Below are 16,076 nucleotides of genomic sequence, written 5' to 3'. Positions count from 1 at the left end.
GGGTAATAAGTGACACTTGCCGCACGACGTCTTCGCGAACCAACTGTTGAAGCTGCCGCATCAAGGATGCGTTGCCCCCGCCAATGTCAACCTCGAATGCGGTTCTCCCTGCACAGAAGAGCACCGAGTAAGCGCCCTCTGCATGCGGAGTTTAGGTGATGACGTCACCAACGGGTCGCAGATCTTTCGCTAACAGCATCCGGAAGGCATCATCATCTATTCCTTTCGTTACGTGTGTACCTTTCTCTGCGTCCGCTATAGCTGAGTCAACACGGTTGCATAGTCGACAACATCCTCGATATTACTTGTGAAGGTTTCTCCAGCACGCTGCGCTCGTTTGCGGAGACGCTACTCAGGCCGAAGGTTCCACGCGGCGGGACGGCGAAGACCTCGACAATACTGTTTTTGAAGGCAGCCCAGGTAGTCATGGTGGCTGCGTTGTTCTGGAACCACTTCTTGGCTAGGTGGTCCAAATGAAACCCAATGTCATTAGGCTTCACGCGATCGTCCCATCTGTTCCGCGCGCTAACTCGTTTGTACTGCACAGCCACACCTCCTCGTCGTTGTTATCCATTTCATCGAAGTTAGAGGGGTCTCGCTGGCGAAGCGCACCCGAAGGCATAATAGACGGCGGTGAGGATGGTGCCATGTCCCGGTCGGTGTTCAGCTGCAGCGTGGGCTGTGGCCGTCTGCTTCGTAACTCCAGGATGTGGTATCCGAGTCTTGAAATGCCAAGGTAGGGTTACGCTGGAAACGGACCCCCACACTCCATCAAACTGAAGCTTGGTTGATTGGGTCACTAACGAGCAGTTAGAGCTGTGGAGAAGCCGAGGTTCTTTGTGCCAGGCAAGCTTTGCCCGAAGCAACACTCGATTGGTCCGTGCGCCAACCGCTGCCTCTGCCTTAACGTCGTCGGGCGTGTACAAAGCTGAATATCACCAAACGGGGAATAGTCCTCACATGAATGACTCTGACAAATACTTCAGTCGCTTCCATAATGAACGCTCAAATATATATATATTGAAAGGGGGTTTATTGGCTGGTAGATGCAGACGGTCGCAGAGGTCCAGAACCACAGAGAGCGAGAGAGCCGACGAACGGTCACACCCAAAGCCGCGCAGACCGAGCTTCTTCTTCGTTCGCACGAGCGGCTGGTTGTCTGATAGCAACATGGCGATGACCGATGGCACAAGGGATTGTCCGCAGTTTCTAATTATTGCAGCGCGCTTTACCTCATTACAACTACCCCCCGGGGAATAAAGCGCCATCCTGGCGTGTCACGGGTCACACGACACTAGGGGATCATAATACGGCTTCAAACGCTGGACATGAACAGTCTCCTTCCCGCGGCGATGGAGGTCTGAGGAAGGTGTCATGGGCTCTATGACGTAGTTTACCGGTGACGTCCGTTCGAGGACACGGTAGGGTCCGTGAAACCGAGAAAGAAGCTTGCTACACACTCCTGGTGTGGTGGAGGGAATCCACAGCCACACCAGAGATCCTGGAGAATACGTTGGGTGGGATGCTGTGTCGTCGTGCCGAGATTTTTTATGTAACTGATCTTCAGTCGTAAATGACCTTGCAAGCTGGCGGCATTCCTCTGCGTACTTGGCAGCTTCAGAAGCTGGGGAGCACTCGGAGCGATCCGGTCGGTAGGGGAGAACCGTATCGAGGGTACATGACGGCTCGCGACCATACAGGAGGAAAAAGGGCGAGAAACCTGTTGTGGCCTGAATGGCTGTATTGTACGCATAGGTCACGTAGGGCAGCACAAGGTCCCAGTCGTCGTGATCCGCTGAGATGTACATCGACAGCATGTCGCCGAGGGTGCGGTTGAAGCGCTCAGTGAGGCCGTTTGTCTGCGGATGGTACGCTGTACTTGTTCGATGGACAACACGGCACTCAGCGAGGAGGGCACGAATGACGTCTGACAGAAACACACGTCCCCTGTCGCTGAGGAGCTCACGAGGCGTCCCATGCCGCAGAATGAAGCGCCGTATGATGAAAGAGGCGACGTCTCGTGCTGTGGCGGCAGGCAGAGCCGCAGTTTTGGCATAGCGCGTCAGGTGATCGACGGCGACGATAACCCATCGGTTGCCGGAGACTGTGTTGGGCAAAGGTCCATACAGGTCTATACCAACTCGGTCAAATGGTTTCTCCGGGCAAGGAAGCGGCTGCAGTGGACCCACCGAGCTGGAAGACGAAGACTTGCGACGCGGGCAGGTAGAGCATGACCTAACGTACTTGCGCACAAAGGTGTACATGCCGCGCCAGTAATAGCGGAGACGGGCACGGTGGTACGTTTTTAGCAATCCAGCGTGGGCACACGTTGGGTCGGCATAAAGCCGACCCAAATGTCGGTGCGAAGGTGCCGAGGAATTACGAGCAGCCACTTCCGCCCTTCGTTGAGGTAATTCCGCCGGTAGAGCAACCCGTCACGAAGCATGAAATGCATAGTTTGTCTGCGCAGGGCCCGAGGTTGTTCAGTACGGGAGACGTCCGAGAGCAAGGAGATGAGCGAAGCAATCCATGGGTCCTTGCGTTGTTCAGAGGGCATGTCAGTCAAAGAGAGAGGGGACACAACAGCCTCGTCAGGCAGGATGCAGGCATTCTCTGGTGATACTGGAGAACGGGATAAGGCATCAGCGTCGGAATGTTTGCGGCCAGACCGATATATGACACGTATGTCGTACTCTTGTAGCCGTAAAGCCCAGCGAGCTAGCCGTCCAGACGGATCTTTTAGTGTGGACAACCAGCTTAGTGCATGATGGTCTGTGAGGACGTCGAAAGGGCGGCCGTACAAGTAAGGTCGTAACTTATCTAGTGCCCAAACTATGGCCAAACACTCTTTTTCCGTGACGGAGTAGTTTGCCTCAGCCTTTGTAAGGGTACGGCTAGCGTAGGCGACAACGTACTCGTCAAAGCCCGATTTTCGCTGAGCAAGCACAGCCCCAAGACCAACGCCGCTGGCATCAGTGTGAACCTCAGTGGGGGCGTTCGGGTCGAAGTGCCGCAGGATAGGTGGCGAAGTAAGAAGCTTCCGCAATGTCGCGAACGCGTTTTCACAAGCAGGAGACAACGAAGTGAGGTCTTTAGAGGTACCGGACAGAAGCTGCGTCAATGGTGGAACGATGGTCGCAAAGTTGCGGACGAAGCGCCTGAAGTAAGAACACAGCCCGAGGAAGCTCCTGAGGGCCTTCATAGATGTCGGCTTCGGGAACTCCGCAACTGCCTTAAGCTTAGACGTGTCGGGTAGAACTCCATCCTTCGAAACGACGTGGCCCAAAATAATGAGCTTGCGAGCGGCGAAGCGACATTTCTTAAGGTTGAGCTGCAGCTTTGCGTCGGCAAGACAAGTTAAAACTTGTTCTAATCGGCGTAGGTGTGTCTCGAAATCTGGAGAAAAAACGACGATGTCGTCAAGGTAGCACAGGCATGCTTTCCATTTTAGTTTGCGCAAAATGCTGTCCATCATGCGCTCGAAAGTGGCAGGCGCATTACAAAGGCCGAACGGCATTACATTAAACTCATACAGGCCGTCAGGTGTTATGAAAGCCGTCTTTGCGCGATCAGCCTCGGCCATAGGTACCTGCCAGTACCCGGAGCGCAAGTCGAGCGACGAGAAATATTCGGCACCCTGTAGACAGTCGAGGGCGTCATCAATACGCGGGAGAGGGTAGACATCCTTTCTAGTTATCTTATTGAGGCGCCTATAGTCGACGCAAAAGCGTATCGAACCGTCCTTCTTGGTCACAAGGACTACGGAAGACGCCCAGGGACTGTTGGAGGGCCTAATGACGCCTCGCTCAAGCATCTCGTCCACGTTTTCATCAATAGTACGTCGTTCTTTGTGGGAAACGCGATAAGGTCGTTGTCGTAGCGGTGGGTGTGAACCAGTGTCACTCGTGTGTTCGACTGTTGATGTTTGACTTAGCGGAGCTTTCAAGCAGTCAAAAGACAAGCGAAACCGATGGAGGAGGGCCAGCAGTTGATCTCGTTGTGTGGGCGTGAGATCTCCATCGATAGCCTGATTGAAAACATCGGATGGTAAAACCTCTGCTTCGGATGTAGCACTCAATTCTGCGACATGAGTGATAATGGGAGTATCGTCGGGAACATCGATGACAGCACTTGGCTCGACAGGCTCAATCCACCCGATAGTCTCGCCCTGTAGCAGCGAAATTTCATCCGAGGACCAGTTACTAACAATCATGCGGCTCGTACCAGCATGGGTCGTCAACAGAGCGGTCGGCAGCGGAAGACGTCTCCGTCGGATGAAGAGGTCGGATGGCGTAAAAAGCACGGTTGTGTCAGCAGTGCACGCACAGCACAGGGGCACGGAAACCGAGCAGTGCGGCGAAATTTTTGCATCTTCGCTGACGACCAATTTCATTTCATTTCATTTTTTTCATTTCATTTTATTTCCTTAAAGACCCGCAAGGGGGTATTACATAAGGGGTGGGTAATTATAATGACAAACATAGAAGCCAAAGATTTAACAAAGAAAATGCTTATTGATGTTTTCTATGAAGGATGATGGGCAGGTAATGGTTGCGATTTCACTGGGAAGGCCGTTCCAATCTGGCGCGGTACGCGGAAAAAACGAGGCAGAAAAAGTAGAAGTCCGGGAACGTGGCCGAGCAACTTGAAGCAAATGGCTCGTGCGGTGAGATATGCGTGTTGCGGGAACGATATAAGGTGGGGCATGCAAGGGACTATGAAAAATTTTGTGGAACAAAGACAGGCTTGCAATACGACAGCGAAGTTATAGATCCGGTAAACCAGATTCTGCTTTCAATCCAGATACGCTGACGGTGGAAGAGTATGAACAGTGAATAAATCAAGCGGCCCGGTTTTGAAGTGATTCGATGGCATGTGTAAGATAAGATTGTCGAGGGTCCCAAATGGGCGATGCGTATTGTAGTTTCGGTCGAACAATGGATTTGTAAGCTTGTAATTTTACGTGTTGTGGAGCGAGGCGTAGATGGCGTTTAAGGAAACCCAGTGTTTTGTTTGCAGATGAAATGATGTTAGTAACGTGTATGTTCCATGAAAGATCGCTACAGAGAGTGACGCACAAATACTTATATGACTGAACATTTTCTAAGGGGATGGCATTAATTGTGTACGGATACACGAGCGGCATGCGGCGGCGGTGGAATGAAACGACTTTACATTTACTGGGGTTAAGTTGCATGAGCCAGCGCTCGCACCATTCCTGGAGGCAGTTTAGGTTGGCTTGTAGGGATGACTGTTTTGAAGTGTCAGTAACAGTGTCATATATAACGCAGTCATCAGCGAACAGGCGGGTTTTACAGGTTAGGTTTGAAGGCAAGTCATTTATGTATATAAGGAATAAGAGCGGACCAAGAACCGAACCCTGGGGTACTCCGGACGTTACTGGAAGAGGATTAGAGGTACGGTTGTTGATATTCACAGACTGGGAGCGGTTTGTAAGGAATTCTCTGATCCAATTTAATATGTTAGGGTGAAGATTTAACTGGGAAAGTTTTATTAACAGTCGATAATGGGGTACTTTGTCGAACGCTTTGGAAAAATCTAAGAATACGGCATCGGTTTGGGAGTTACAGTCCAGGTTAGTATGCAAATCATGAACAAATAAGGCCAGTTGCGTTTCACAAGAGAAACCTCTGCGGAACCCATGTTGTGCTGGATGAAAAAAGCTGTTTGAATCAAGAAAGTTTATGATATGCGTGTAAATGACGTGTTCCATGATTTTACAGGGCACGCTGGTAAGGGATATGGGACGATAGTTCAAGGGCGAGTTTTTGTTACCTGATTTGAAAATTGGAACGACCTTCCCATTCTTCCAGTCCTCTCGTAGATGTTCTGTTAAAAGTGACTGTGAGAAGAGCAAGCATAAAAAAGATGCACAAATATATTTTGTATTCTTAAGGAACTTGGAGTTGATTTCGTCAATCCCGGAAGAGGAGGAAAGTTTGAATTTTTCGATTAAGCACACAATTCCATTAGGAGTGGACGATACGGGTGGCATAGCACATTCTATACCAGTGGGTGGTATTGTGAATGACACGTTACTTTCTTTTGTAAACACGGATGAGAAAGCGGTGTTGAAGATGTTAGCGCATTCATAATCGGTGATAACGTGACCCGATTCACTGGTAAGAGTAATTGGGGCTGTATGCGGGGGGTTCAAAACCTGCCGAAATTTTTTTTGGTTGTTAGTCAGCATGTTAGGTAAGTCAACGTTGAAAAAAGAATTCTTTGCGTCTTGAACTGCACATAAATATGCTTTTTCAGCTGCGTAATATTTCTGCAACTTTTGCGGCTCTTCTAGTCTTTTTGCCAATCTAAACAGGCGTTTTTTCTTGTTTTCTAATCTTTTCAGAGTTTTAGAAAACCATGGCTTTTGGGAGTTTGCGCGGAAGTGGGATTTCGGAATAAACCTGTCAGTCAATTCATTGACCTTGTTCTTAAACAGTGTCCAGTTTTCTTCGACGGACCGGGAATAGAAAGTAGTTTCCAAACTAGATAAGAATGCATTAAGCTCCAAATTTATTGCTTTATAATTCCCCTTGTCGTACAGCCGAATGGTTTTCTGGGTGGTTTGACGAATTGACGGTTTAAATGCAAATTCGGTATGGATAACCTTATGGTCACTTATTTCGGGGAGATAAGTAATCGAGACCATGCTCTCAGGATGACTGGTTAGTATTAGGTCCAAAATATTTTCACACACTTGTGTTACGCGGGTTGGTGCAGTTACCATTTGTGAGAGGTTAAAATTTAAGCAAACGTCCAGGAATGCCCCGGCTTCGCCTTGAGCCTGTGACGGCATGGTTTGGTTGGGCCAATTAATACCCGGAAAATTAAAATCACCGAACAAAACTACGGGGGAATTGGGATACTTTTTTGTAACTTCGTTTAATACATCATTAAGGTTATTAGGAAAGTCAGGACAGCTATTCGGGGGCCTGTAACAGACGCCAAGTAATATTGACTGGGGCTTAGCAGAACAAAGAATCCAAATTATTTCAAGGTCAGATGACAGGTTAATTAACGAGCAGGATATTTTTTGGTTTATTGCAATAAGAACCCCTCCTCCCCTCTTATCTTTCCGATCCTTCCGAAATAGTTGAAAATTAGGCAAATCGGCCAAGACCTCTTGATCAGAGACGCTGTCATTTAACCATGTTTCGGTCAATATAAGAAAGTCGCTGTTGGATGACAAAACCAGATTAGAAACATGTTCACGCTTCGAAATGATACTTCTAATGTTAGTAAAGATCACGGAAAACGAAAAAGCTGATTTGGGGACAATTTGGGGGGAGGTCGGTTTAGGTCGTGGACGGGATGATTGCTATTTTAACTCTTTCACTGACTGCGATGACTCGTCAAATATGTAGCGTTTAGTTCCGAGAAGAAGGGTTTTGAAGCGCACAGTGAAAGCTGTTGACTTAGTTCTTGCAAAAGCAATTAGATGTTTGCGCGCATGACGTACGGCAGGGGAGAAGTCCTCGCCCACGCTGAAGTCTGTGTCCTTGAATTTGCGGCCGTTTGAAAAGATACGTTCTTTGGTCTTAGATGATTGAAACTTTACAATTATGGGTCGAATGCGTTCTTCTAAAAAGCGCCCGAGGCGGTGCGCTCGTTCAATTTCTGAGGGAGGGATTGTTAGTTGGAGTGTGTCGGAGCAGTGACGAATGATTATTTCTTCCGAGTCCGAAAACGTTTCAGTTTTAGTAGTGTCCGGAATGCCGTAAAATATAAGATTGTTTCGTCGCGAGCGGTTCTCGCTGTCGTCTACACGGGATTCCAGATTACAGATCTTGTCAGTCATTTCGATTGTGAGTGTCTTTAGGCCATCTAGCTCTGTGCGCATGGATGAAAGGGCAGTGCAATGTTTTTCAAGGTCAGTGATGCGTTTGCACAAATCGGTTATCGTTACGTCCGTCGTTGTTAGTTGGTTTTTAATATCCTGAATGTCGGAAATGAGCTTATTCTGTCCGGCAGATAGCTTTTGCAATTCAGTAAGCAAGTCTTCAGCAGTGGAAGGCCCAGGGTTAGTTTCGACATCCCCAGCCAAAAGCAATAAAGAGCGTATGACCTGCGCACACTCGACAATTATCACAACGCAGCACCGTGGGCTCGGCAGCTGAACTAAAAAATAATTACTCGATTTCTTAGCAAGAAAAGCACTTCTGTTACTGACCTGCATGATGAAGGCAAACGGATTAGGCTGCGCGTTTGCACAGCTACCGAGCCCACAAGGCGGCGCGAACAGGGGAGGTGGTTTTGTAGTCGTGGCTGCAGATGATGTCTGTCTTGATGGGGTAGTCCACGTGTGGTCGAGGGTCAAGGTTTGCAGTGGCGGCGCTGTTGCTTGATGCGGTGCGATGGTAGCGGGATTCAAGTTTGAAAAGCCGTTGTGGAAGGGGGCGGGAATTGTTTACGGTCCGATGAAGCCAGCCATGAGAAACAGCAGGAACAACTTTGAAGGCACGGTGAGTACCTGCATGATGAAGGCAAACGGATTAGGCTGCGCGTTTGCACAGCTACCGAGCCCACCAGCAGCAGTTGCCTCATTATGGTGCGCGTCGCAATCTGGTGCAAATTCAACTTCCGCACGCGCGCAATCGATGACGGCGTGGTGACGAGCGAGAAAATCCCAACCCAATATGAGGTCATGGGAACAAGTAGGAAGCACGATGAACTCTACAATGTACAAAACATCCTGGATCGTCACTCGCGCCGTGCACGCTGCAGACGCATGAACGTGCTGTGCGTTTGCAGTACGTAGCGCAAAGCCATCCAACGGCGTCGTCACTTTTCTAAGGACACGGCAAAGGTCGGCATAAATAACTGAAACGGCAGCGCCCGTGTCGACTAACGCCATTGCACGTCGATCTTCCACAAATACGTCTATAAAATTTGAGGGCGAAAAATGAGGCCTTGGACAGTTCGCTGGTAACGCAGTTCTTGCCTCCTGAACTGCGTCAACTAGTTTTCCTCTTCGGTAACGGTTGGTCGGCGGCGCATGGGAGAAAGAGACCGACGACGAGGGGAGGACGAGCGACGGGTAGCGAAAGTGCGAGAGTCAGAAGGTGCAGCGGTGAACTCGGACCTGTAGGAGACTTCGCGTGGCGATTGGCTGCCAGGGCCATAAGTAGGGGCTCCGATATCGTCGTTGGTGGGCGTCAGGCGTCGGCGGCAGTATCGGGCGACATGTCCGGCACAGCGGCAATTGAAACAGATGGGACGGTTGTCCCACGTTCGCCAGGCACTGCTGGTTTGTGGCGGAGGCCGAGACAAGGGCGGTGGCCTCATCGGTACAGGGTGTTGGTAAGACATGGGGACCCGCTGAGGGGGGACACCCACGGCGTCAGCGTACGTGACGATCGGTACCGGAGCCCTTGCGACGCTTCGGCATACGGCAGCGGGGTGGTAACGCTGAAGTTATGACGAGGAGGCGCAGTGGGAGTCGGCGAAATGGCGTCAGCAACTTGCTCTTGAATTACACTGCGGAGTGTTGGCGCCAAAGTACCGTATAAACCGGAATATAGGTCGAGTTTTTTTCCAAAAAATTCCGCACAAAAGTCACCCCTCGTCTTATATAGCGGTCATTGGCAGAATGTAAATCGTTGTCTGGCAACAATGTGCAAGCGAAGTCCGTCGCCATTGCCATTCGTGTCGGACTGCTCTCTCGCACTATCAGGCTTTTATTTGATTTCGCTTTTCTCTAGTTTTTCGTCTTTTACTCGTTTATTGTGCGTGCGTGCGTACATTTCTGTACGTCTCTGTTCCGAGATGAGTGGCGGCAGTTGATGCCAGTTCACCGCGGCGTTTAAGCTGACGGCGATTGAGTCACCGAGCAGAATGGGAATATGGCGGCGCAACTCCAGTTAGGCGTTTCGGAGAAAAGTGTGCGGTACTGGCGGAGCCAGGAAGGTAAGCTGTGCGCGTGCAACCCCCGAAACTGATCGTTCCGTGGACGTCAAGCGGTCCACCCCGAGTTGGAGAACAAAGTGGCGGACTTCGTCCGGGAACTTCGCTCACGATCGCTCCAGAGGCCATGCGCGGACCGGCTCCGCGAACTGTACAATGAGTGGATAGCCGGCGACAACAAAAAGACCTGTACGGGCCGGTTGCGACCGTGTCGAGCTGGGTGTCCTCCTCTTGGCAGTCGCTGCCCGACGACATGGTTACACGAGCGTTCAGGAAGTGCTTCATCAGCAACGCGCCTAATGGCATGGAAGATGACTGGGAAGCAATCATCCCTGGACGACTCTGAGAGCTCGGATGAGTGACTTCGGCAGGCATAGTGAGTGGCAGTGACGGACGGGCGTCGAAAATAAATATAGACATTGTGAGTGCGCTTCTGTGCGGAATTATTTTTTTTGTGAACTTTTCCCACCTCAGGGTAGGGGGTCGACCTATATTCCCACTCGACCTATAATCCGGTTTATACGGTAGACGAAGGCTCCGGGGTGTATGGCAGCAGGGAGAGCTGACGGGCGACTTCTTCCCGCACTATCTGCTTGACCTGCAACAGCAGAGAAGAGTTGTCAGGGTCACGGACCAAGCTCGCTATGGCTTCGTCTTGAACAGAGGTGCGTCGTGTGCTCACTCGCTCTCGACGAAGCTCGTCGTAACTCTGGCAAAGGTTGACCAGTTCAGCAATGGAGCCTGGGCCTCTCGCCAAGAGCATCTGGAAGGCACCCTCGTCGATTCCTTTCATGACGTGCTTGATTTTCTCAGGGTCTGTCATAGATGGATTCAGACGCTTGTAGAGGTCCAAAACATCCTCGATGTAGCTCGTGAACGTCTCGCCGGTCTTCTGGACGCGGCCATGCAAGCGCTGTTCGGCGAGCAGTTTCCACATAGCGGGACGGCCAAAAGCAGCAATTAATTCCGTCTTGAAGGCCGGCCACGCGGTTATGCCGGATCCATGGTTGTTGAACCACACTTCGGCGAGACCGGTGAAAGAAAAGCTGACGTTATTGAGTTTCATGGCGTCGTCCCATCTGTTATGCGTACTAACACGTTCGAAGGACGCCAACCAGTCCTCAACGTCTTGCTCCTCATTGCCGTTGAACTTGGCAGGTTCACGTTCACGGAGAGCGCCAGCGCAGATGATAGCTGGGCCCGGAGGCACGTGAGGCTTGTCGTTACCGCCAGGCATGGCCGTTGGTATAGTGCGGCTGCGTTGTTCCAGGGCTTGGTGAGGGACGCCGACCGACGCGGACCGACGCGATACTTGAGCCTTGAGGGGATTGCTTCAAGAACCCAGACGGGCGTAGCTGAAGAACCGCAACCTCCACCAAAATGAAAGGGGGTTTATTGGCTGGTAGATGCAGACGGTCGCAGAGGTCCAGAACCACAGAGAGCGAGGGAGCCGACGAACGGTCACACCCAAAGCCGCGCAGACCGGGCTTCTTCTTCGTTCGCACGAGCGGCTGGTTGTCTGATAGCAACATGGCGATGACCGATGGCACAAGGGATTGTCCGCAGTTTCTAATTATTGCAGCGCGCTTTACCTCATTATAATATATATATATACATACATATATATAAATATATAAGCAGTAAAAGAAACTTCTCGAGGAGCCAGAAGAAATATTGAGAAAATGGTAGACGCACGATTAAAAACAAAAACAGTGGTTTACTGACGTTTCGACTGGAGGACCAGGCTTCATCTTCCTCTAGTCGAAACGTCAGTACACCACTGTTTTTGTTTTTAATCGTGTGTCTACCATTTTGTCAACTATATATATATATATAAATATATATATATAAATCTAGAGAAAGATAAACTCACCAAGCGCGCAGAAATTGTAAAAGTAAAGAGTCAGATACACAGCAAGAACAATAACAAACAATGTTTACATACGTAGCGGCAAAGGGCCTTGCCTTCATCAGAGTTAAGTTACATTATTTTGCTGTCGCAAACATTTTGAACACATTTCTATATAGGTTTGCATAAAACTGTGAGAAGGAGCGGAAAATGTTTCAGAAAAGGAGAGTGGGCATACAGTCAAGCTACGCCTATGTTACAACATCAACAAAAAAAAGGGGGGGGGAGCGAGAGAGAGAAAAAGGGGTCGTGTTAACAATGCAGCGTTCAAGGTTTATATATATATATATATATATATATATATATATATATATATATATATATATATATATATATATATATATATATATATATATATATTTATATATATATATATATCCGCTTTCTTTCATTCTTTCCAAATGCTTTATCTGTTGCAAGGACCTACCACAACCTCCCCTTTGCTTTCCGAGGTTTTCTTGACTGCCAACCCTTATTTATGTGTTATTTCTACCAGCCCCTCATTTCCTATTCTAATTCGCTACATGCATAGCGAGGGCCGCTGTTCTGGCAGTCTTGGTGCCATAGGGAGCTTAAGAGGGTTCAACGCTGGTTGACCACTCTCGACATGTCGTCGACACTCGAGTGACGGCGCGGGAGTTAAAAAGAAGGTCCCCTTCACCCCGAGAAGTGAGAGTGGCGCTGGCTGCCACCCCCAAGCACACGAAAAAATTACATTGACATAAATACTCCAGAAAGCGGGGGGGGGGGGGGAATCCCCCACCGGTAGCGTAGTGGTTATCGCACCAGACCGGTATTCTGGAGGTCGTGCGTTCGGATCCGACATGGCGGGCATTTTTTCTCCGCTTTCTTTCTTTCTTTCCAAATTCTTTATCTGTTTCAATCACCAACGACAACCTCCCCTTTGCTTTCCGAGGTTTTCTTGACTGCCAACCCTTATTTCTGTGTTATATATTTATATATATTTATATTTCGAGTGGTAGAGAAACTCAACTCCAGGGACAAGTTATTATCCAGGGACAAAAAAACAAAGCTGCTCGATGTGGATAATAATGGCGAAAGTTGCCCGGGAAACGATTCGGTCATCACTTCTGCATGTGTGCCTCAGATAAATGTGCGTTTCTTTATTATCGAATGGAAAATACGTAAATAAATTGGAACTGCAAATACAATTGAACAAAACGTACATGCTTTCACCTAATATTCTACCTCAAAATATAACTTACCAATGGTCAAAAGTGGTTTATACATGCCTTTCTTCGAGGGTTCTTAAAGGCGGAATTCATTTACCCATTGAACTCGAATTATACACTATTTTTCAAGGCAGATTTTTGTTGAAAAAGATGAAGCGCATTTCGGAACTGGATTGTTTGTCTTTTTTGTTTGTGAAGGCTCAGGTAGTTTGCAAAATAAAACCGTCTCTTGTTTAAGCTGCGATAACTGATTCGGTTCAGTGGAGGTCAAGACTCCAAGAATACAAATAAAGTTAACCATCTTAAATTATTCTTTTGACGACCATCTCACTATACAGTATTGGTATTTTGTTTTCGATTTTACATTGAATGTAAACCGCAGGACTGATTAACGAGTGTCATCGCAGTTTTTTTTTAGGTAGTCACAGATTGGAAAATAAAAACAACTCCGACAAAAAATTCAATCCAGTGTTAATGAAAGCATAGCCCGAGGTTTTGTTCTAATAATTTCGCAGCATTGCCCAAAAAGACCGCAGGTACACCTGAATAATATTAGATATCAATGCGAAATATTATGAAGTTTGTGGCATTGCGGCCCCATAGCTACAAAACAGAACGAAACCTTTTTGTATGGTAACAGATGCTCGAACGAACACGTGTATTTAAAGCGGAATAATGACCTATTTGTTTCAGCCACTATCTCGGTGGATACCATCAAATAACCTGGCCATATTTCGCTCACTGCCATGTTTTCAACTCAGTCTGCTGCGATAGAATTTTCTGCTTGCCACTGATGATGGGAGCGGGTTTCTGCACACTACACCCCGAAACAAAAACCACCTTGCTACATAATATTCTATGGGGTGTGAAAGCTGCCTAACAACGTAACTCAAAATGGTTCCCCATTTACTCGGTTGCAAGAAATGTAATCCTAAACTTGACTATTTTATGCCAAATACACACTCTACCGGGTAATCGTGAGTCAATGGTGGAGTGCAAAGTCAGCGGAATCCAAAAAAGATCACAAGATCACAAAATCGTTCCAAGCAGCGATATTGCCTCGATTCAAGGTGCTTGCGTGAGTAGATTCAGTTTCGTGGAGTCGCTGGGAGTGCACTCCAGACATTGGTTTGCGCTGCTCTGTTGTGAGTTTCGGCATTTCCATGGTACCACTTACTTCATGCTCCAGCGAAAACAGATGCACAAAGGAGTACTGCGTTCTCACCTTTCTAATCGAAACATTCAAGTTACCTCCAACAAAACATCACAATCAAGACGCTATGAAACTGCTGTCAATCTGCTGCCAAGCTGTCCAATGATGTAGCGAAGCTTTGTGCTTCATAGCTGTTTCATTTTCATGAGGTGCGTCTTACCCTTGTTTTCAGATTGGTACTTAATGCTCTCACGGTATTCTTGTTGCTTCAACAGGGTTACGCAGATGTGTACTTTAGTAATGTTGTAAGCTTCAAGCAATCGAAAAGCGGTGTGGGCCGCGTTTTCACTCAATAGTTGGTGGTTAAAATTATGAATCCCAGAACAGCCCCCAAATATTCTATTTGTTTGGAGAGTGAATGCAAGTGTACCTTTCCCAGAATAAAAAAGGTGGTGACTGAATTTTGAATATTGATAAAAAATTGAGCCACTTGAGGAACATTTTCCCCAGGTGAAGCGATGGCTGTGTTATATCAAGTAATGTTGTATTCAAACTGCCAGCATCTAGCTGATACTGTACACTTCAGGCCACACAACAGACAGCAGAGAGGATGTACCAATGTCATCAGTAAAGAAATATTATCTTCGCTTTATACGGCTAGGTATAGGTCGCATGCAAATGAATGTTATATCTTAAAACAAATTACAGCGAGGACTCTCACTTGTGCACAGTGAGACCAGTCCAGTTGTAGTATCATCATCACCACCAGCCTATCGACGCCCACTGCCGGGCAAAGGCCTCTCCCATTATTCTCCAATTACCCGGGTCCTGTGCCAACTGTGAACAATTTATCCCCGCAAATGTCTCGATCTCATCTGCCCATCTTACTTTCTGCCGCCCCGTGCAACGCTTGCCCCCTCTAGGGGTGCACTCTGTTACCCTTAATGACCAACGGTTATCTTGCCTTCGCATTACATGCCCTGCCCACGTCCATTTCTTCTTCCTAATTTCTTATAATATGTGACTACACGCGTTTGTAACCTGACACACTCCGCTCTCTCCTTGCCCCTAAGGTTACACCTAATATTTTCCGCCCCATTGCCGGCTTAGTCGTTCTCAATTTCAGTTGAACACTCTTAGTGAGCCTCCACGTTTGTGCCCCGTAGGTGAGTACCCGTAAAATGCAGCTGTCATACAGTTTCTTCTTCAGGGACAATGGTAGGGTGGTATTTATTATCTGAGAATGTCTGCCGTTTGCACTCCACCCCATTCTGATCCTTCTAATAATCTCTGCCTTATGGTTGAGATCTGGAGTCACAACTTGACCTAAGTAGATATATTCGCTTACCACTTCTACTACCTCGCCCTATGTCCCAAACCACTGTGCTGTCCCGAGGCTATTTATCATTAATTTGGTTTTCTGCATAATTTTTTCAGGGGCACAGTTCTCCCCTGTTCATCCAGTGGGGAAAGCATGCGGTGTACTTCGTCCCTCAAGTTACTTAGCAAGTCAGCTTCATCAGCAACTCTGAGGTTACTGAGGTATCCTTCATTAGCCCTTACTCCGATCTGTGCCAAATTCAACATTCTGAATACTTCTTGTAAACATGCTGTGAATAACATTGGAGAGATTGCGTCTCCTTGTCTGACGCCCTCACTTATTTGTATTTTACTGGTCTTCTTAATTATGGAGGACGACGGTAGCTGTGGACCCATTGTAGATATCCTCTAGTATTCTTACACAATGCTAATCTATCCCCTGGTTCCGTAATACCTGAATGACTGCTAGGGTGTCGACCGAGTCATGTCCTTTCTCATAATCTATGAAGGCTATATATCAGGGGTCAATATACTCAGCGCACTTCTCTATCACCTCATTGATCGTGTGAATAGG

At 48.0% G+C, this 16,076-nt stretch overlaps 1 protein-coding gene across 1 annotated transcript; it reads right to left on the bottom strand.

The window, feature by feature from the left end:
* Nucleotides 1-6,964: 6,964 nt before the first annotated feature.
* Nucleotides 6,965-8,200, bottom strand: LOC144158510 (uncharacterized). The gene has a single exon (XM_077689420.1). The coding sequence runs from the start codon at nucleotides 8,198-8,200 to the stop codon at nucleotides 7,343-7,345; it is 858 nt and encodes a 285-aa protein (XP_077545546.1). The 3' UTR covers nucleotides 6,965-7,342.
* Between the last annotated feature and the right edge of the window lie 7,876 nt (nucleotides 8,201-16,076).

The sequence above is a fragment of the Haemaphysalis longicornis genome, unplaced genomic scaffold, assembly GCF_048455015.1.
Source record: "Haemaphysalis longicornis isolate Haplotype H1 unplaced genomic scaffold, Haemaphysalis longicornis Haplotype H1 scaffold_10, whole genome shotgun sequence".
NCBI classification, from domain to species: domain Eukaryota; kingdom Metazoa; phylum Arthropoda; class Arachnida; order Ixodida; family Ixodidae; genus Haemaphysalis; species Haemaphysalis longicornis.
This window is presented reverse-complemented; position numbering and strand designations above follow the sequence as displayed.